Source organism: Diabrotica virgifera, chromosome 7 (assembly GCF_917563875.1).
Source record: "Diabrotica virgifera virgifera chromosome 7, PGI_DIABVI_V3a".
NCBI lineage: Eukaryota > Metazoa > Arthropoda > Insecta > Coleoptera > Chrysomelidae > Diabrotica > Diabrotica virgifera.
Window position 1 is genome coordinate 114,710,094 of NC_065449.1, and position 22,139 is coordinate 114,732,232.

The 22,139-nt window shown below is 32.3% G+C and overlaps 1 protein-coding gene across 1 annotated transcript in view; it reads left to right on the plus strand.

Annotated features, from left to right (window-relative positions):
* The first annotated feature begins 5,393 nt into the window (after window positions 1-5,393).
* The window catches only part of LOC114331393 (perlucin-like), a 70,907-nt gene continuing 54,161 nt past the window's right edge, over window positions 5,394-22,139 (plus strand). The window contains exon 1 of the mRNA XM_050655967.1: window positions 5,394-5,581. Within this exon, the coding sequence (XP_050511924.1) occupies window positions 5,491-5,581 (91 nt within the window). The 5' untranslated portion in view covers window positions 5,394-5,490. The remainder of the gene's footprint in view (window positions 5,582-22,139) is intronic.

The following is a 22,139-nucleotide window of genomic DNA, read 5'->3' on the forward strand; positions in this document are numbered from 1 at the left end:
GAGGCAATCCATTGCCATCGACTATAAGTCGCTTTATTGTCTTTTTTTTATAATGTAGTATGAACATTTATTCCAACCAGTGTTTGGCATTTTGGCTAATTTCCAAGGACACGGAGTTCACTGATGATGGACTGATAAGTCAGAAAACATTCTAAACAATGAATGTGATCATTTTGGATTTTTAGAATTTTAATTATTATTCTTAACTAAATTTTATACCAACTGTACCAGGGAGTTTTTACTTCACGTTGTTAATTAATCTAAAAAAAATCAATGGGAAAGTCCCAGTAGCTGGCTATATACCATAATCAAAAATCATACAGAACAAGTAAAAAACTTCGTTTGTATAATGGTATCAAAAATTTATTGAAAAACTATTAAAAAGTCATCCAAAAGGATTCGCAAAAAGTTTTCAATCTAGATCAGATCATCTTCAATGCCTAGAACGAAGTATTTCCACGTTAGAATGAATACAAAATGTTAAAATTATGACTAGTTAAAGAAAAAATGTGGAATATACTTACGTTCTGCTTAGTACATGAAACTAGCAACCTTGTAGAATAGGTGACATCGAGAAATATGATTTACATTTTTAAAAAGTGATGTTAGTGGCGACTCTAAGTCGATGTTAGGTGATAAAATTTTAAGAGTGCTCAAAGGTCAACATGACTCACTGCTCGATGGTAACGTGTGGTACTTGCCAGTTAGATGGACAAAGACCAACAAGAATATAGGAGATGACAATCTATTTATCAGACTGAAGTGACATGACAAGACAGGAAGTCAATTTTTGGTTATGAATTTAAATTCAAATTATCAGTTAAGCTGAATGGATGTTAATAACTGTATTAACCTTCGGAGTACGGAGATTATTTGACTTACTTAGATTACGAAGATGGGTCAAGCGTGACCCATTCTCATTTTATTTATAAGGATGTTTTAAATAGTCAGTATTAATAAACAGTATCTTTAATTCAACAAAAAACAAACAAACATAACAATTATAATCCTAAATTATTGTATTTAAATTTTTTAAGATGGTTTCCCATGGGTATATACTAGTTCGCTCCGGCGGCCCGATTTTAATACCTTCCAGAAAACAGGCATAGGTAAATTCGCTCCGGCCACATATTTGAATACGTATACCCGTAAACAGAGACGGCTGCGATTTACGTGTACCTACAAACATATTAAAAATATTTTTCGAAATCCGAAGACCGGGTCAGGAGTGACCCGGCATCATAGATGTTACGTAGAGGAAAAACTGTAATTTGCATGTTCACGAATTATATACGAAAAAATAGATTGAAACAAATAAGGAGAACTTACGATCAATCGGATTTGTAAGAAAATTATTTCATAAAATATTAAGAAATAAGTTAATTTCGGGTCACGCTTGACCCAGTCTTCGTACTCCGAAGGTTAAAGTGGAATTTAAATTATAATAAGATTAGGTTCTATTGTAAAAGTCTAAAAGGTAACTCTCTGTTACAGAAAAAACTGTTGTTATTATTATGGTAATAAAAATGTTATTTATAGTAAAATAAATGACATCATTGATGACAGTTTAAAAAAGAAGAAGAAAGTTTAATTTAGTTTTGAAATAGAAAGAGAACTGAAAAAACTTGAATGTAGACAACTAATGGAAGGAAAATATCAGAAAACTAGTAATATTGTAAAAAGATTGAAAAAAGAGTAATGTTGGTTGCCTATGATTATCGTTGTAATGGATAACAGAGAAAGAGAAAATTGGGTGCATTCAGCAGACACAATCGCTAACTAATCGATTAGTGATTTTCTGCTGAATGCCACATAAATTGTGACATTCAGCATGTAAATCACAAATCGATTACTAATCGATTACTTAGCGATTGCGTCTGCTGAATGCACCCATTGATAAATTCAGCTGATTATTATTTGAATTAGTTAACTAACAATTTGAAATCTACAGATGGTACTGGAGAAAACAGGCTGAAATGGGTGAAAGAAAATTTTTTTTGATATTACTGTAGAAGTTTTTTAAAAAGAGAGGTTTAGCAGAAAGCAGGTTAAATACAAAATAGAAAATAAAAAATTTAAAACAAGTAGTAGTGATTGCCTGATATGGTAATGTTGAAAAAATATAATTTGATTAAATTACTGAAAGGATAATAGATATGTATTTACTGAAATGATAAGGGATGTAAAATGCCAGATTAAATGAAATTCTGATTTGAAAGAATGTAGAAAAAAGGGGAATGACATAAGCGTTATTATCAGAAATTCAAATTGAAATGTGTGACAAACAATTGTAAATGAGCTGTAATTAGTCATAGAACGGAATAGATGAAAAAATTAATGAATTATAAGTTATAACATAACAGGCAAACTTTGTAGGAATTTTTCAGCTACAAAATTCAAAATTCTCAGTTTGCCATTTCAGACAATAACCTTCAACCCTCAACATTGATTAGTTAGCTATCACCTTAATATTCATTCACACAATAAATAGTTTGCCTGTTATGTTATAACTTATTAATTTTTTCATCTATTACGTTCTATGACTAATTACAGCTCATTTAAAATTGTTTGACACACATTTCAATTTGCATTTCTGATAATAACACTTATGTCATTCCCCTTTTTTCTACATTCTTTCAAATCATAATTTCATTTAATCTGGCATTTTACATCCCTTATCATTTCAGTAAATACATATCTATTATCCTTTCAATAATTTAATCAAATTATATTTTTTCAACATTACCATATCAGGCAATCACTACTACTTGTTTTTAATTTTTTATTTTCTATTTTTATTTAACCTGCTTTTTGCCAAACCTCTTTTTTTAAAAAACTTCTACAGTAATATCAAAAAAAATTTCTTTCGCCCATTTCAGCCTGTTTTCTCCAGTACCATCTGTAGATTTCAAATTGTTAGTTAACTAATTCAAATAATAATCAGCTGCATTTATCAACTTTCTCTTTCTCTGTTACCCATTACAACCATAATCATAGGCAACCAACATTACCCTTTTTTCAATCTTTTTACAATATTACTAGTTTTCTGGTATTTTCCTTCCATTAATTGTCTACATTCAAGTTTTTTCAGTTCTCTTTCTATTTCAAAACTAAATTAAACTTTCTTCTTCTTTTTTAAACTGTCATCAATGATGTCATTGATTTTACTATGAATAACATTTTTATTAACATAACAATAACAACAGTTCTTTCTGTAACAGAGAGTTACCTTTTAGACTTTTACAATAGAATCTAATTTTATTATAATTTGAATTCCACTTTAATACAGTTATTAACATCCATTCAGCTTAACTGATAATTTGAATTTAAACTCATAACCAAAAATTGACTACCTGTCTTGTCATGTCACTTCAGTCTGATAAATAGATTGTCATTTCCTATATTCTTGTTGGTCTGTGTCCATCTAACTAGAAATACCACACGTTACCATCGAGCAGTGAATCATGTTGCCCTTTGAGCACTCTTAAAATTTTATCACCTAACATCCACTTCGAGTCGCCACTAACATCATTTTTTAAAAATGTAAATCATATTTCTCGATGTCACCTATTCTACAAGGTTGCTAGTTTCATGTACTAAGCAGAACGTAAGTATATTCCACATTTTTTCTTTAACTAGTCATAAGTTTAACCTTTTGTATTCATTCTAACGTGGAAATACTTCGTTCTAGGCACTGAAGATGATCTGATCTAGATTAAAAACGTTTTGCGAATCCTTTTGGATGACTTTTTAATAGTTTTTCAATAAACTTTTTATACCATTATACAAACGAAGTTTTTTACTTGTTCTGTATGATTAATTAATCTAATACTACAGCGATCCTTTCGTTCTGGTTTAGGTACTGGGCACTCAATATTGTTTAACTGATAATTGAATGTTGCACTTGGTACACATCAGAGCAGCCCCCTTGTTGAAGATATGCTTGTGATTTTGCCGCTTGAGTGATTGGCAACTCAGTTTCTTAGAAAAGGAACACACATGTTGGTAACATTTTGGTGCTTAAAATGGGTCTCTTGGTATGGGCCATTTTAAGTATTTATATAAGAACTTTACCCATAGTGAGTTTCATCCGCAGAAGACGGCCTGATTAAAAGTAATTTTCTGATTTTAAAGACCTTCCGAAGAACATGTTACAAGCGAGGAATATGTCGACCGCCTGAAGTTAGGAATGAAAAACATTCAGTGACATGATGAAAGATCAATATGATTCTAGATACTAAAATGAAAGCTTTTAAGTATCTAATCTTATGTTTTTTTAGCCATAACGCTATCTAGGCTTGTCTCCTAAACTACACAGACAGTGGGAAGGTCCTTATTAAATTAAAAACAGAATAAACGACGTAATATATCGAATTTAAGAAGTTGCCAAAAGGTAAACCATAAGTTGTTTATATAAATTGTTATCACCGGCTCAAATGAAACGGAAAAGAGCTAATCCTTCAGCATGAGATCAAAGATGATCGACGGCCAACTTTAATAAAATGTCAAAATACAAAAACAAGTGTTAAATTCGGTGTGACCACATAAGTTCTATGAGTACTATTACTATCTAAGACATTTTATTTACAATAATTCTTTTTTAAGAACGATGTGTCATTCAAACGGTTTCTGACGAATACACGGCAAATACAAATGGAAAATGTAATTAGACCGGGCTGTATCGTCGCCCCCGCTAGCGAAGTTATTCCGATTCGATTTTTTTTGCACAAACTTCACAAATTCACAAAAATATTTTTTTCATTTCGAACAATTTTTTTAGACAATTTGCATCATCTGAGCAAAAATGGCCTCTTGTGATTTTTCTCTAAAATTAATTGTTGTCGAGTTATACGCGATTTAAAATTTGAAAAATGCGAAAATGGTCATATAACTTGACAACAATAAATTTTAGAGAAAAATCACAAAAGTCCTTTTTTTCTCAGAATAACCCAAATAATCTAAAAAACAATCGTTCGCTATGAAAAACTTATTTTTGTGAATTTGGTTAAAAAAAATTAAACAATTTTTCGACCACGGCACCGCCCGGCACCCTGTGGATATGTTATAAGGACCTCTTTTTAAGTAAGTTTGTGCAAAAAAATCGAATAGGAATAATTTTGCTAGCGGGGCGACGATACAGCCTGGACTAAATAGGTATTTATTAAAATCAATTTTGGCTTAATCACAAATACAATACAACTTTAACTTAAATATTCCACAAGAAAACAGCTTCAGAGGTACTTTAACCTTCGGTAATTTTTATACAATTTGTACCAGATAAGAAAAAAACAATTTTATATATTTGTCATAATTATCATGAACAACACCAACCCTAAATAGATAATAAAATCTAATATAGGAATACCAGAAACCCAATTGTGTTAATCACAGTCGCTCCTACTTCCTTTTTATATGATATAAAAGCAAAAATATATCACTGAATTTGCAGATCTCTTATTTACAATTTAGAAGTGTTAAATTTAATTCAAAATGTTTGCAAAAAATATAATTCTAATGGCGCTGTCCTTGTATCTGAGTTTACAACCAACATACGGTGAAGATTATGCCAAAGAAGTGCAAGGTATGTTTTTTAATATTAAAAATAATTTATATTTAATTAAATATGTGAAATAATTTTTTTGTACCTTGTTATTTTTTTCTTATTTATATCAAATTAAATTTATTGTGTATTAAGTCAGATACTCTTGTAGCACATAACCTGTGGCCTCTTTAGTTCTGATGTACGAACTCAACGATTTTTTATGGATTTTTGGCTGCTAATTACGAATTTCGAGGGCGGATTTCGATCCGAGTGCTCAAAAAATTGTTATAAACAATTTAGTTGTTTATACATTGTTTATAAAGCTCTGGATCATAAACTAAAAGGGATAAAAAAATTTCAAATAAAATTTGTTTCTTAATAAAAAACAAAGAAAATAGCGTTTACTCAACTTATCCAACAATTAGAACTCAAGATATTGTAAAATTAGTGCATATGCATAGTATGCAAATCAGCTTCACAAGGAAAGTTTGTTAAATTACCTATCTTGGAAGGACTCCAAATGAACATTTTGAGCTTAGAAAGTGTTTACAGGTTTATTTTTGGCCAAGCAGATATCGAAATTTTAATAGCGCGCTCTGAGGCTAAAGATCGGTTCACAGCGAAAAGGTTCGCGCGCGAACCTTTTAAATTATAATAATGTATATAAGTATAATATATAATACGTTATCTTCATTTTTCATTTTTAAAGATCCTAATAGAATTTTATCTTATAAATCTTATAATTAAATCATCATAAAGTACCTCGTATCACCTTTTATTCTATTTTTTGTACTAAATGAGAGAAAAAACATGAAAAACTAAGATTTCAGAGCTATAACTTAAAAGGAAGTAGTTCTTATTTTAATACTATTTTAATAAATATTTTATTTTATGTATTTGCATCGAGATAAACAGGAAATCTCAGCTTTTTACATATAGGTACATAAGTTTTTAGAGCAATTTTAACATTGCATGGTGGTAATAAATCTGTTCTTGGAGGCAATAAAACTAAAATTTTTTGAGGCTTCAGAGTCTCATTATCTATATAGTATCCATAGGATCCAGAGGATCAATAACACTCAAAGACAATACATATACATATATATATATATATATATATATATATATATATATATATATATATATATATATATATATATATAATGTTCTTGAACTCTTAAGTGGAGCATAGAGCTTCAGTGAAAACGCGCCATCGGGTTCTATTTTGCGCTAGGGCCTTCACCTCATTCCAAGACTTTCCTTGACTTCTTATCTTGTCCATGATGGATCTTCTCCAAAATTGTGCTGGGCGACCTTTTTTTCTTTTTCCTTGGGGATTCCACTCTAGGGCAGTTTTTGCAATACTGGAACTTTCTTTTCGGAGTGTGTGACCTATCCACCCCCACTTTCTGGATTTTATTTCATTTTCTACCCTATTTTGTTGGGTCAGGTGTAGCAGATCTTCGTTACTGATGGTGTTTGGCCAGAAAATACGCACAATTATTCGTAGACATTTGTTAACAAAGACCTGCAATTTGTCTGTAAGGGATTTTGTCACTTTCCAGGTTTCACATCCATAGAGTAGAACAGATATAACATTTGACTGGAATATTCGGATCTTTGTCCTTGTAGTATATTCCCCAGACCTCCAAACACGGTTTGGACAGACCTCAAAGACAATAGTCAATAGCAATATCAATTGACTCGAAGAAGTCAATATCGATATCTCGGACACGACATCAAAATAGAGACAATCAGACACAAGAGATAGATAGAAGAATTGGTCTCGGCTGGGCAGCATATGGCAGATTGAAAGACATATTCATCAGTGAAATTCCTTGAATTATCATTTTATCATTTTTGAGTTACATGGAGAAAAAGGAAGATTTTTAAGAAAATTTCAAAATGCGATCTATAATTTGATCTTATCTTTTCAAAAACTATGCACTTTAAACCCGTCCAACTTTTTGAACATAGAAATAATACTATAATAAACGGTATTGTAGAAGGAAAACGATGAATTGAAATTCTGGTGGATGAGGGGATAAATATACTTCTCATTTTTCCTTAAAATACATTAGCAGTAAATTTTTTTGCAACATATCTCGCTTAGTTTGAATGTAATCGACATTCAACACTGCTCGTCTTAAAGGTCTTTTCAAGCACTACAAAGGGTATCAGTAGTATTATACCCCTAAAATCGACCATTGTTCTGTTATGTTAAGTTGAATATACTGATTTGAGCATGCAGCAAAAAAAATTCTTTTCACCTGCCATATCTCTTTTTTTATTATAACTAGAGGATCTATGAAGAAATTAATCTCTTTGATTTTTATAAGCTACAAAAATGTTTTATACTTATAATTTTTTTCGTTAGATGCATAATTTTTAAGGTATTCGCAAAAAACCGTCCGAAAAGGTGACATTTGTCAATGAAAATGGCAAATTTTCAGCCACGAATAACTCAAAAAGTATTGAGTTCTCAAAAAAAATATAGATAAGTTTTTGCTTAGACTGAGGTTCTGTAGCCACTTCCGTAATTTTTCACCCCCGAGAAGGAGTGGGAACCACCCATAAAATAAAAGCGCCATAGGATATATGGTAGACTTTGTTTATTGAGGTGTTCCCTACTTACACTGAAAATATCAAGTAAATTGATCCAGTATGATGGAATTCGGAGCCAAATATCCTCACTGACTGCATTATTATTTTCCTGTTATCAATCAGACGCCATGCACCGACACGGCTACCGTGTTTACATTTCAGCAATTTGCCAATGACTGTATAAAAGTGGCACATGAGGCAAATATCAGATATTGGCCCTGAACTGAAAGTATCACATTATATGATATGTTCTTCTTCTTCTTGTTTTTGTATAGACATGACTGTCTGTTTTTTTAATGTGGCTCCAGTAAGTTGTCGTTCCATCGTTTTCGTGGTCTTCCCACTGATCGTCTTCCTATTGGAGAACCGTCTCTCGCTGTCCTGACCACCTTATTTGTTGTCATTCGGCTTATGTCGTCATTCCAATCTATTCTTCTGTTTCTTACCCAGTTATTAATGTTATCCATCTTGCATCTCCATCGTATATCTGTACTTCTAGCTCTGTCCCATAGAGTCTTACAATCGATGTTTCGAAGGGTTTTCATCTCCGCTGTTTCGAGAAATCTTTTTGTCCTCTCTGTGTCGGGTCGTGTTTTTGCCGCGTATGTCATTATTGGTCTGATGACTGTTTTGTAAATTCTGCCTTTCATTTCTTTTCCGATATTTTTATTTCTCCATATTGTTCATATACAGGGTGAGTTTTTAGTGCGGGATCGGTCGATAATTCCATTACGGTATAGAATATCGAAAAAAGTTATTTAGAAAAAATGTAGGCAATGATATTCTCCACGCTTGGAAAATATGTCCATTTCTACAGGGTGATCAATAACAGCGTGGTATATCAAACATATAATTTTTTAAATGGGACACCCTATATATTTTTTTATATTTATATTCCCCTCATAATTCTTGTTCATATAATTTGGGTTTTGCATTACTATACAGAGTATTTAACAAGTTATGACCATTTTTATCTCGAAATCCCTATGAGATTAACACCCTGTATATAAAGAAGTAATTCATAGACAATAATTTGTTTTATGTAGTAAGATAAACAATATACTGTAGTTTTTAAATTAAGTCCAATTGAAATCATTGACGAATGTTTGTATACAGGGTGAACTACAAAACCAAATTACGATTTTCTCTATTTTTTTAAATGGATTACCCTATATTTTATTTTTCAAAAATATTGAACTTATTATACTCTTTCATTTTTATATAGCAATCCCTATATCTAAACTTATTACTTTCGGAGATATTTTTAGTTTTCTTCAACTTTCGGGAATACATTCAATTTTTCTAGTTGAAATAAGTTAATGTTGAATGATAATTAAACAAAATTATTTTTATTCAATAAATAACTAACACAAAATATAAACCATAGCAATATGCAATGAATGTATCAATAAATGTGATATTAAGGAATTATCATATTTCCCTAATATACAAGGATCATACAATTCCTACAAAAAAATATAGGTATCTTGTGTATAATAAAATTACAAGATTATTTTTATTTAATAAACAACTCACACAAAACATAAATCAAAACAATATACAACTAATTTAATAGTTTTTAGATTATTATATCAACAGCATTCTAAGCCAAGAAGTTTTTAGTAACACATTCCTAATTGCAGATTGTTACCCGCAGTTATTATCTAATAATATAATTTTCATATTCATTAATATGCATCAAGAAATCCCTACTTTGTTAACATTCAAACTAGGTGATCTATAAATGTTTAAGGTGATATTGTTAGAGATTATGTGATTGGTCCACATTTTTTGACGGTTGAGGTTTTTATACGACGGTGCTCCAGTTCTTCCAAAATTGATTTTTTTCAAGTGGGGCTATATAAAAAACCTTGTATATCAGAAGCATCCAACAACGCTTGATGATATGAAAAATAGAATAAAAGAAGCTTTTAATAATATTGACTTACAAAAATGTTAAAAATGTGGCTCGGTGATTTGAATATCGGTTACAAAATTGCATAGACGTTGAAAGTGGTCATTTTCAACATTTATACAATTTTCAACTTATATCCTTAACATCACATTAATTGGTACATTCATTAAATTTTGTTATGGTTTATTATTTTTTTGTTAGTTATTTATTGAATGAAAATATTTGTTATATTATTACATAATACTTATTTGTTAAGAAGTTATTTATATTTTATAAGAATTGAATGTATTCCCGGCAAATGAAGAAAACTAAAAATATCTCAGAAACTAATAAGTTTAGGTATATGAGATGCTATATAAAAATGAAAGAGTATCATAAATACAATATTTCAAAAAAAATGAAATATAGGGTGATCCATTAAAAAAAATTGAGAAAATCGTAATTTTGTTTTGTAGTTTAAAAGTGCTTATAAAAATGAATGTTCTACTAAAAAATTCTTGGCTTAGAATGATGTTGATATACCAATCTAAAAATTGTTACATCAGTTGTATACTGTTTTGATTTATGTTTCATGTAAGTTATTTATTGAATAAAAATAATCTTGTTATATTATTATATACAATACAAAGTTTTTTTTTGTAGGAATTTTACGATTCTTGTATATTAGGGAAATATGATAATTTCTTAATATCACATTTATTGGTATATTCACTGCATATTGCTGTGGTTTATATTTTGTGTTAGTTATTTATGTAATAAAAATAATTTTGTTTAATTATCACTCAATACTAACTGATTTCTACTACAAAAATTGAATGTATTCCCGAAATTTGAAGAAAACTAAAAATATCTCGGAAAGTAATCAGTTTAGATATAGGGAATGCTATATAAAAATGAAAGAATATATTAAATATAATAATGTCGAAAAATAAAATATAGGGTGATCCATTTAAAAAAATAGAAAATTTTCCAGAATAGAAAAATCCATTTAAAAAAAATCGTAATTTGGTTTTGTAGTTCACCCTGTATACAAATATTCGTCAATGATGTGAGTTGGACTTAATTTAAAAACTACAGTACATTGTTTATCTTATTACATAAAACAAATTATTGTCTACGAATTACTTCTTTATATACAGGGTGTTAATCTCATAGTGATTTCGAGATAAAAATGGTCATAACTTGTTAAATACTCTGTATAGTAATGCAAAACCACATATTATATGAACAAGAATTATGAGGGGAATATAAATATCACAAAATATATAGGGTGTCCCATTTAAAGAATTATATGTTTGATATACCACGCAGTTACTGATCACCCTGTAGAAATGGACATATTTTCCAAGCGTGGAGAATATTATTGCCTACATTTTTTTTAAATAACTTTTCTCGATATTTTATACCATAATGGAGTTATCGACCGATCCCGCACTAAAAACTCACCCTGTATATATTTAGGCAACCTGCGGCTCTGTTTGCTCTATTCACTTGATCTTCCACTTCTGTTTCGAGCCTCCAGTAGCTAGATAGTGTAATCCTTAGGTATTTAAACTTCATCACTTGTTCTATTATCTGCCCTTCCAGCTCCAATTTACATAATATTATTGAATCTGCTGTTATAACCATGCATTTTTTTAGAGGAAAATAACTTGTTAAATTTTCTGGCGGTTATGTTAAATTGGTGCAGCATACGTTGTAAATCATCTTCACTTTGAGAGATTAGTATTGCATCGTCTGCATAGCAGATTTTTTTAAGTTGTTTTTCTCCCATTTGGTATCCTTTTTTAGTTCTTACTTTCTTTATTATTTCGTCCATGATCAGGTTGAACAATAAAGGACTCAAAGAACCTTCCTGTCTTATTTCATTGCCGGCTTCAATTGGGTCAGTTAGTTCATCTTCCACCTTTACTTTTATTGCGTACACGACAACTAGACCGAAATCATTAGACCGAAAGCAGTAGACCGAACTCACTATACCGAAAAGCACTTTACCGAAAGCTCACTAGACCGAAGAGCATTAGACCGAAATGGTACATAAATTAAGAAAGATTGCAGTAATTATGCTAAGATCTTGTATGTCTTTTTGTATAGTGTACTATTTTTTGTATTATTTTGTATATAGACTGTGTGAATTGTTACTCTGTACAGTCTGATATGAAATAACTTTTATCCGTTAAACAAATTAGTGAAGGTAAAAATAAATTAAGGGTAGAGTGACGTTAACACCATTTTAACCGTTTCTAATAATAGACCTGGATCCCGCGTACCAAAAAAAGTTGATTAATAGCAAGCTGAACATTTGTTAATAGTTTAACGGTGTCTATAAGCTTATAGTCGGACAAACTCTGATGTATGGGAACACTGAAACAGGAAAAGTTTTAATTGTGGAATAGGTTAAAAATTTGGAACATCAGACTACGAAAACGTTGCATGTATTTTGTCGGGCAGAACTTCCAATTATTGATTTGTTATAATTTCATTAAACTCTCATACAAAAATAAGAATGCGTGTATCATCAATTGGGCATTTTAATAGTAGGGGAAGAAAGTATATTATGCTAAGATCTTTAATGTCTTTTTGTATATTGTACTTTTTTTGTATTATTTTGTATATAGACTGTGTAAATTGTTACTCTGTACAGTCTGATATGAAATAATTTTTATCCGTTAAACAAATTAGTGAAGGTAAAAATAAATTAAGGGTAGAGTGACGTTAACACCATTTTAACTGTTTCTAATTATAGACCTGGATCCCGCGTACCAAAAAAGTTGATTAATAGCAAGCTGAACAGTTGTTAATAGTTTAACGGTGTCTATAAGCTTATAGTCGGACAAACTCTGATGTATGGGAACACTGGAACAGGAAAAGTTTTAATTGTGGAATAGGTTAAAAATTTGGAACATCAGACTACGAAAACGTTGCATGCATTTTGTCGGGCAGAACTTCCAATTATTGATTTGTTATAATTTCATTAAACTCTCATACAAAAATAAGAATGCGTTTATCATCAATTGGGCATTTTAATATATAATTGTTTTAATATATAGGGTGTAACAAAAATACAGGTCATAAATTAAACCACATATTTTGGGATCAAAAATAGTTCGATTGAACCTAACTTACACATAATGTGCACATAGTGTACAAATGTGCACATAAAAAAAGTTATAGCCCTTTGAAGTTACAAAATGAAAATGGATTTTTTCCAATATATCGAAAACTATTAGAGATTTTTTATTGAAAATGGACATGTGGCATTCTTATGGCAGGATCACCTTAAATATAAATTATAGTAAAATTTGTGCTCCCCATAAAAAATTATGCGGGTTCGGTTCCCCTAAACTATTGTGCACGTCCCAATTAAATTATTATTATGGTACCATTAGTAAAACACAATGTTGTTAAAACTGTTTTGCCTCCTAGTACTTTTTCGAAAAGCCAATTTTTATCGAGATATTTTCAATATTTGTCAAATCCACCACATATTTTGTATATGGTTAAGTACGATTATCGAGACTGTAATAATACGAAAAGTTACATTTTAGGTATATTTTGAACCATATTAAAAAAGAAGCCACATCTCAATAAAATGTGCCTTATCTAAAACATACTAGGATACTTAAAAAAGTTTTAAAAACACTGTTTTTAACTAATGGTACCGCAATAACAGTTTAATTGAAACGCATGCAAACATTTGGGGGTTTAAAGGAACAAAACCCCCATAAAAATTTTATGTAAACATATTCAAAAGGAAGCCGTATCTCGATAAAAAAAATGGCTTATCGAAAAAATACTAGGAGGCAAAAAAGTTTTAAAAATATTGTGGTTAACCAACGGTACCACAATGATAATTTAATTGGAACGTACACAAAAGTTTGGGGGGGTTTAAGGGAACAAAACTCCCATAAAATTTTTATGGGGTGCACAAATTTCACTTTATTTTTTTTTTTAAGAAAATCCTGCCATAAGAATGCCAGATGTCTATTTTCAATAAAAAATCTCCAATAGTTTTAGATATGTGCACATTTGTACTAAGGTATGTTAGGTTCAATCAAACTATTTTTGGTCCTAAAATATGCGGTTTAATTTATGACCTGTATTTTTGTTACACCCTGTATAATATATAATTATTTTAATATATAATACCAATTGGACATAATGGGTGAACGAAATGAAAATATACTATTTAAAAGTGTGTAAATAATTATTTGAAATAAATATTATGAAAATATAGTATGTCAAAGTGTGTAAATAATTATTTATTATATGTTCATTTCCTTCATTCATTCAAGTGTGTACAAACTTATCAGTCTCTCAACTATTTTAATGAGTGAACACGAAGAACATGTTAAATGACAGGAATCATGTTGGTTAGTAATAGCAGTCTGATTTTTACATGAGAGTTTAATGAAAGGGTAACAAATCAATTGGATGTTTTTAAACTGTTCCACAAATAAAACTTCCCCTGTTCCAGTGTTCCCGTACATCAAAGTTTGTACAAGTAGACTGTTAAGCTATTAACAAATTTTCAGCTTGCCATTAATCATCTTTTTTTTTTGATACGCGGGATCCAGGCCTAAAACCATCCAAACAACATTTAGTTGTAATTACATTGGTCTTATCTCTTTTACTGCGACAAGTAAAAAAATATGGGTAAATTTTTGGTTCTAATTCGAATTTAAGGAATATGACAATAGCCATTATGTTATCACAATAAAAACACCATTGCGACAAGTTTTAGGAAAATAATAATTACTAACCGATATGGATTTCTGGGATAACCCAACTACAGTACGTTTAATCACTTTACACCCCTAAACGATTAACGGATTACATTCACAATGAATGTAATCAGTGAATCGTTTAGAGGTGTGAGTTGGCTGAATGTACTGCAATTACCTACCTACCTGTTTTACGGTGCAGTATCAAAAATTCCTGTAAAATTTGACCCTTCGATTACCCCAGGTACAAAGCACACCAAAAATTTGAATAAACAACAAAAGCTAATGATCTTGTCGGTTGTATACAAGAATTTTCTCATCCTTAAGACATTTTAAATCTACATCTTATAGTAGCAGTACGTATATATAAAGTCAACGTTAAAAATGGTTTTGCAGTACATAGAAAGTCTAAAGGGTCATCGTAAGTTGCTGTTAGATGGCCATTTGTACATCAAAGACAAAGAAATTGGCATGAACGTATACTGGAGATGTCAACATTATAAAAAATTCAAGTGTAGTGTTCGTGTTATAACAGTGGACAATGATGTTACACAAGAAAGAGGACAACACTGTCATGTGGGTGATGCTGCAGAAATAGAAACCGCTCGAGTAATGGAAAATATCAGAGAAAATGCAAGACGTACCCAGGATGTTCCTCATTTTATAGTATCCCAAGCATCTATAGGATTATCGCAGGCAGCATCAGCAAAACTGCCAAAAGTGAACAACTTGAAAAGGACCGTACGGAACATTCGAACAAAGCATGACGCTGCTCCGGCTATTCCTGGTAATCGGATAGAACTTGCAATCCCAAATAATTATAAAATTACCAAAAATGCAGCAGATTTTCTATTGTTTGATTCTGGACCAAGTGAAGATCGGATATTAATATTTTCCACTCAAACAAATTTGCGGCTTTTGGCTCAGTCCATGCATTGGTACGTCGATGGCACGTTTAAAACTGTACCACATATATTCTGTCAACTATATACAATTCATGGTTTGCACTATAACAATGCTATACCATTAGTATATGCACTACTACCAAATAAAACCCAAGGAACGTATACTCGATTGCTTACAGCATTGAAAAACATTGCGCCAACAGTTTCACCACTCAGTATACTTATGGACTTTGAATTAGCCATGATGAATGCTGTGACCGAAACATTTCCGCAAACCAGGCAACGAGGATGCTTTTTCCACTTTTCACAGTCTTTTTTCCGCCAAATCCAGTCACAAGGACTTCAACGTCGATATGAAGCAGAACCTGATTTTGCCTTAACAATGCGACTGTTACCTGCTCTAGCATTCGTACCTGAGGTAAACGTAGTGGATATATTTGAACAGTTGTGCGAAGAACATGTTATTCCAGAAGAAGCTCAAGGTGTGCTAGATTACTTTGAGGATACGTGGATTGGACGCCCTCAACGCCGTCAACGACGCCCGCCTATTTTCCCCCATGGTATGTGGAATTGTTTTGAAGCTGTGAATGACGATTTACCGAAAACAAATAACTCGGTGGAAGGATGGCATAGAGGTTTTCAGAACCAAATTTGTGCAAATCATCCAAGTATTTGGAAATTTTTAGAAACACTGCAGAGAGAACAAAGTTTAAACGAACTAAGGATAGAGCAATATTTAGCTGGCGAACAACCACCCACAAGCCAGAGAAAATATAGAGATTCAGCTGACAGATTAAAACGCCTTGTCAGTAACTTTGATGTTCATGGTAGCATACTTAATTACTTAAGGGCGATTGCACATAACTTTAAATTTAGTATTTAATTTTTAGTGTTGTACATAATAAATAAAAAAAAAACAAAAAAATAAACAAAAAACAACTATAAAAAACCTATAAACTATTTTTAGTATTTAATTTTTAATATTGTACATAATAAACAAAAAAAATAAACAAAAACAAATAAAAACAAAAAAATAAACAAAAACAAAGCAAAAAACAACCTCTAAACTATTTTTAGTATGCTTTATTTTTAGTATTGTACATAATAAATAAAAAATAAACCAAAAACAAATAAAAACAAAAAAATAAACAAAAAACAAAGCCAAAAAAAAACAACTTTTAAACTCGCCAGTACTTTGTGCTGCCTCAGATTACAAGCCTGTTTGAGCACCCTGTAATATGTAACTAATAGCAATAATAGTAGGGGAAGAAAGTATGCTAAATTTGCAGTCACTATTGGGTTGTGATTAGTAGGTCCTAAAACCAAAAAAAGTTAAGTAAAACTTTCCATTTTAGTGGGGACTTTCCATTTTTAATTCACTTTTTTTCCAACAATCGTTTTTTATTTAATTATAGCGCCATTTGTCCATAATTCGAAAAAATGTTTCGAATAAAAGTTGCTTACTTTTACGTAACGAATTCAAATCTGCAATAGAAATTTGGGGCTCCTATTTAAGATTTTAAACTAACCCCCACCCCACCTCTGGCGGGGGTGGTGTTTGGTACAATTCGATAGATTTTTCAAAAATATTAAATAAGTGTATTTTGCAGTTTTCCGATCTGATGCTTATTTTGCGAAATATCGCGGGATTTGTATTTAAAATTTTAAATTTACCCCCCACCCCACTCCGTAGGATATCATGTTTGGTGTCTTTCGATAGATTTTTTAAAAATATTGAACACGTAGTTTTTAGTTTTTCGATCTGACGTTCATTTCGCGAAATATTCGCTTCTTTTGTGAAACTTTTTGACTCACCCATTTCCTTACGCCCCGCTCAAATCGTCAGAGTTTTTAAATATACACTCTTTTGCATGTACTTAACTTACCTTATCGTACGGCCCTGAATGACCTACCGAAAGGTGTGTTTATTTCTGGTCTCAACAAAATTGCAAATTTTTGCAGAAAGAGTAATAGTTTATTTATAAATAGTTCAGTGACAAGTTTATTAGATACCAGTAAGTGCATCCATCGTATTATTTTTGTTTAGTATAACGTGGTAAACCAGTTTTGGCTAATTCTTATTTAATAACATCAATAAAGTACGATATAAGCTACAATTTATTCCAGTTTTGTTACTGGTTTAATTACCTGCTTAATTACTGGTCAGGTCCGTATTAGTTTTGAACACATGTCTCGTGTTAAATTTAAAAATGGAACCTAACATTCAGAGTCTCTCTGAATCGCAACATGTACAACAACCGCAGACAAATACCAATAAAACCTGTTCATTAGCAGCTTCTTCTTCTTTTCCGTCGAAGCTGCAAGCGATTGTCTTCAGCGCCTTAGAAAATACGAAGCTGCAAGATTACTTAATTCCGTTGGGCAATCTAATTCAACCAAAAAATATTATATTTTCGTCTCGATTGTCGAACAATCGGATATGTATGTACCTTTCAAGCAAACAACTGGTGGACGAATTTATGCAAAAGCACGGGCAAATAAAAATCGAAAATAATATTGTACAAGCTAGAAGACTGATTTCTCCAGCCGAACGTATTGTTTTGTCAAACGTATGTCCCAGTATACCACACAGTTTGTTAACTGATTATTTGCAAAAAATAGGACTTAATCTTCTCTCCCCAGTCACCTTCCTAAAAATCAGTTCTAATCTTCCTGAATACAATCATATTTTGAGCTTCAGAAGACAAATATACGTTAGTCCTCACAATATCTCCTTACCCGACTCATTCCTTTTAGACTTTGATAATACAACATATCGAATTTTCTTAGAAACTACGGCCTGTTATACCTGCAAAAAGTCTGGGCACATCGCCGCAAACTGTCCCGATAAAATGGAATCACTAGCAAATTCAAATAACAGTCAACCGATCTCTTCTTCCTCGCCCGAAACTATGCCTCAACCTACAGCTACAATTCTATCTCACGAACAAATTCCTATCGAAGAAAGCTCAGCAAATAATCTAAACAATCCTAATATAGAAAAAAGTCAAGAAGTTAGCACCATGGACACCTCCATACCCATTAATGTCGACCTTCAGTCGAAACGTAGTATCAATGAAGTTCTCACTTCCCCAGAAACAAGTCATACAGAAAAACCCTTTATTGTACCTACATCTAAACCTAAAGCCAAGAAGATTAAAAGCGACGAGGAGCATGTAGCAACGAAATCAGTCAAAAAACATGATCTTGGACCTGCCAAAACTTTTATCGAAAATCATTCGCCCGCATTTGTCCTCAACTTTGACCAACTGAACCTTCTTATTAGCAATATTACTGGCGCGCAAAACCCTATTGATATAATTATTCAAGATTTCACTACCAACCTAATGGACTTACACTACATGTTAACTAAAGTTTATCCACAATTGCAAAATAGATCATCCAAACGTTTTATCACCACTCTCAGAAAGAAAATCCTACGACACTTAGGAAACGAGGTATCTGAATCCGAGGGCGAGTCATCTCAGAGTAATCAGTAAATTTATATTTCCATATAATAAAATTCACTAAGCTATTGCAATGGAATATAGATGGATTTTTCCATCGACTACCTACCTTACAAAAACTTATTTCTGAATTTTCTATCGAAATAATATGTCTCCAAGAAACAAACTTAAACTCACAAAAAACTATAATTCTAAATATTTTAACGTTTTTAGAAAAGACAGAGTACGTGACAATAATTATTCTTCAGGTGGAGTTATGACACTTGTTAAAAATTCTTTGGTTGCAAATGATTTTCCCGTTAATAGTAATATCGAAGCTATAGTTATAGAGATTACTGCTCCTGTTTCAATGTACATATGCAATGTTTATATTCCATCTAGTTCCTCAGTTACGTATGAAGATTTAAAAAATCTTATCGAACAGATACCGTCTCCCCGAATCATTGTAGGCGACTTTAATGGTCATAATTTTATTTGGGGTTCGAAGAGTACTGACCGCAGAGGAAAACTTCTAGAAAAGGTATTGCAAGATCTTCAATTAAATTTCCTAAATGACGGGTCACCTACAAGATTTAACATCTGCACTGGGGAATCCTCCGTGATAGATTTAAGTTTGTGCGATCCAGGTATCGCCCCACGTCTCTCTTGGAATGTTCTCCAGTATACCTATGGTAGTGACCACCATCCCATTTTAATTGAAAATCTCTCAAGTCAGCCTTGTCCAATATCTTTCTTGCCCAAATGGAATATAAATTCTGCTAAGTGGAACGAATTTGAAAACTATATAGATAAAGCTTTGGGAAATCTTGTAATGAGCGATAATATAAATGAATCTTTGAGTGCTTTTAATGGTGTCATCTTGCAGAGTGCGAAGCTCTTTATCGGCAAAACTAAGCCCGTCAAAAATCACGTCCCTGTGCCTTGGTGGAATTCGGAGTGTAGCGAAGCCGTACGTGCCAGCAAAACAGCTTTTAATAGATTAAAAAAGCATAAAACGCTTGAAAATAAAATAACCTACAAAAAAATGAAGGCTAGAGCTCAACGTTTAATAAATCAAACAAAAAAATCCAGTTGGGCACAATATGTCTCTAGTATTAACAGTTCCACTCCAGTAAGAGAAGTATGGAAGAAAATTCGTAAAATTTCCGGCATAAAGGGGTCACCCCCAATATCTAGTCTTAAAATTGGAAGTCAAATTATCACATCCCCGCTGGAAATTGTTAACGAATTAGCTAAAAGCTACAGACAGATGTGTTCCAATGAAAATCTCGACCCCGTATTTCTGGAAAACAAACTAGAAGCCGAAAAGTCTACCCTTTCTCTAGAAAATTCTAACATCCCATTAAACGCTCCTATTACGTTACAAGAACTTAATAACTCACTTAATGAACTAAAAAACACAAGTCCTGGGCCAGATGATATTCCAACAGTTTTCTTAAAACACCTACCCACTTCTGCTAAAAATTACTTGCTCCGATTCATCATCATTCTCTTTGCCTTATCCCTATGCGGGGTCGGCTTCCCTAATTGCATTTCTCCACACAATTCTGTCTTGGGTCATATCAATGTTAATCCCCTTTACCAACATGTCCTGCCTTATCGCCTCCCCCCAGGTCTTCTTTGGTCTTCCTCTCCTACTCCTTCCAGGAATCTGCACTTCAGCTATTCTTCGTATTGGGTGATTAACGTCTCGACGTTGAACATGACCGAACCATCTTAACCTATGCTCTCTCATTTTGGCATCAATTGGTGCCACACCTAGACTTCCCCTAATATACTCATTTCTAATTTTATCCTTCTTTGTCACTCCACTCATCCATCTAAGCATTCTCATTTCCGCCACATGCATTCGTTGTTCCTCTTTCTTTTTCACTGCCCAACATTCAGTTCCGTACATCATAGCCGGTCTTATGGCTGTTTTATAGAATTTTCCCTTCAGCTTCATTGGAATTTTTCTGTCACACAACACACCACTCGCTTCTTTCCACTTCATCCATCCAGCCCTAATTCTACTGCATGCATCTCCATCTATTTCTCCATTACTCTGTAATACCGATCCTAGGTACTTAAAACTATTGCTTTTCACAATCATTTCACCATCCAAAGATACCATTTTATTTGTAGTAGCTCCATCTTTAAATGAACATTCCAAATACTCTGTTTTTGTCCTACTAAGTTTTAAACCTTTTTCCTCCAGAGCTTGTCTCCACTGTTCCAGTTTTTGTTCTAAGTCTCTTTCACTATTTCCTACTAACACGACATCATCAGCATACATTAAGCACCATGGAATGTTACCCTGTAGTTTCGCTGTTATCTGGTCCAAAACTAATGAGAATAAATACGGACTAAGCACAGAGCCTTGGTGCAATCCTACTTTCACATGAAATTTATCAGTCTCTCCCACACCTGTCCTAACACTAGTCGTTACTCCCTCATACATATCCCTCACAATCTTTACATATTCACCAGGGACTCCTTTCTTATTCAGTGCCCACCACAGAATCTCTCGAGGAACTCTATCATATGCTTTCTCAAGATCAATGAATACCATATGAGCGTTTGTTTCTTTACTCCTGTATTTTTCCATCAACTGCCTTATAATGAAAATTGCATCTGTTGTTGATCTACCCTGCATAAAGCCAAATTGATTCTCGGATATTTCGGTCTCTTCACGTATCCGTCTGTCAATTACTCTTTCCCATATTTTCATGGTGTGGCTAAGCAGTTTTATAGCCCTGTAGTTTGTACATTGTTGTATATCTCCCTTGTTTTTGTAAACAGGTACCAGTATACTGCTTCTCCATTCGTCTGGCATTTGTCCGACTTCCATAATTCTATTAAATAGACCTGCTAGCCACCTTGTTCCTGTCTCTCCCAATGCTCTCCATACTTCCCCAGGAATATCATCTGGTCCTACCGCTTTTCCTTTCTTTATTTTTTGAAGCGCTTGAGCCACTTCCTCGTTGGTTATTTTGGTGACCA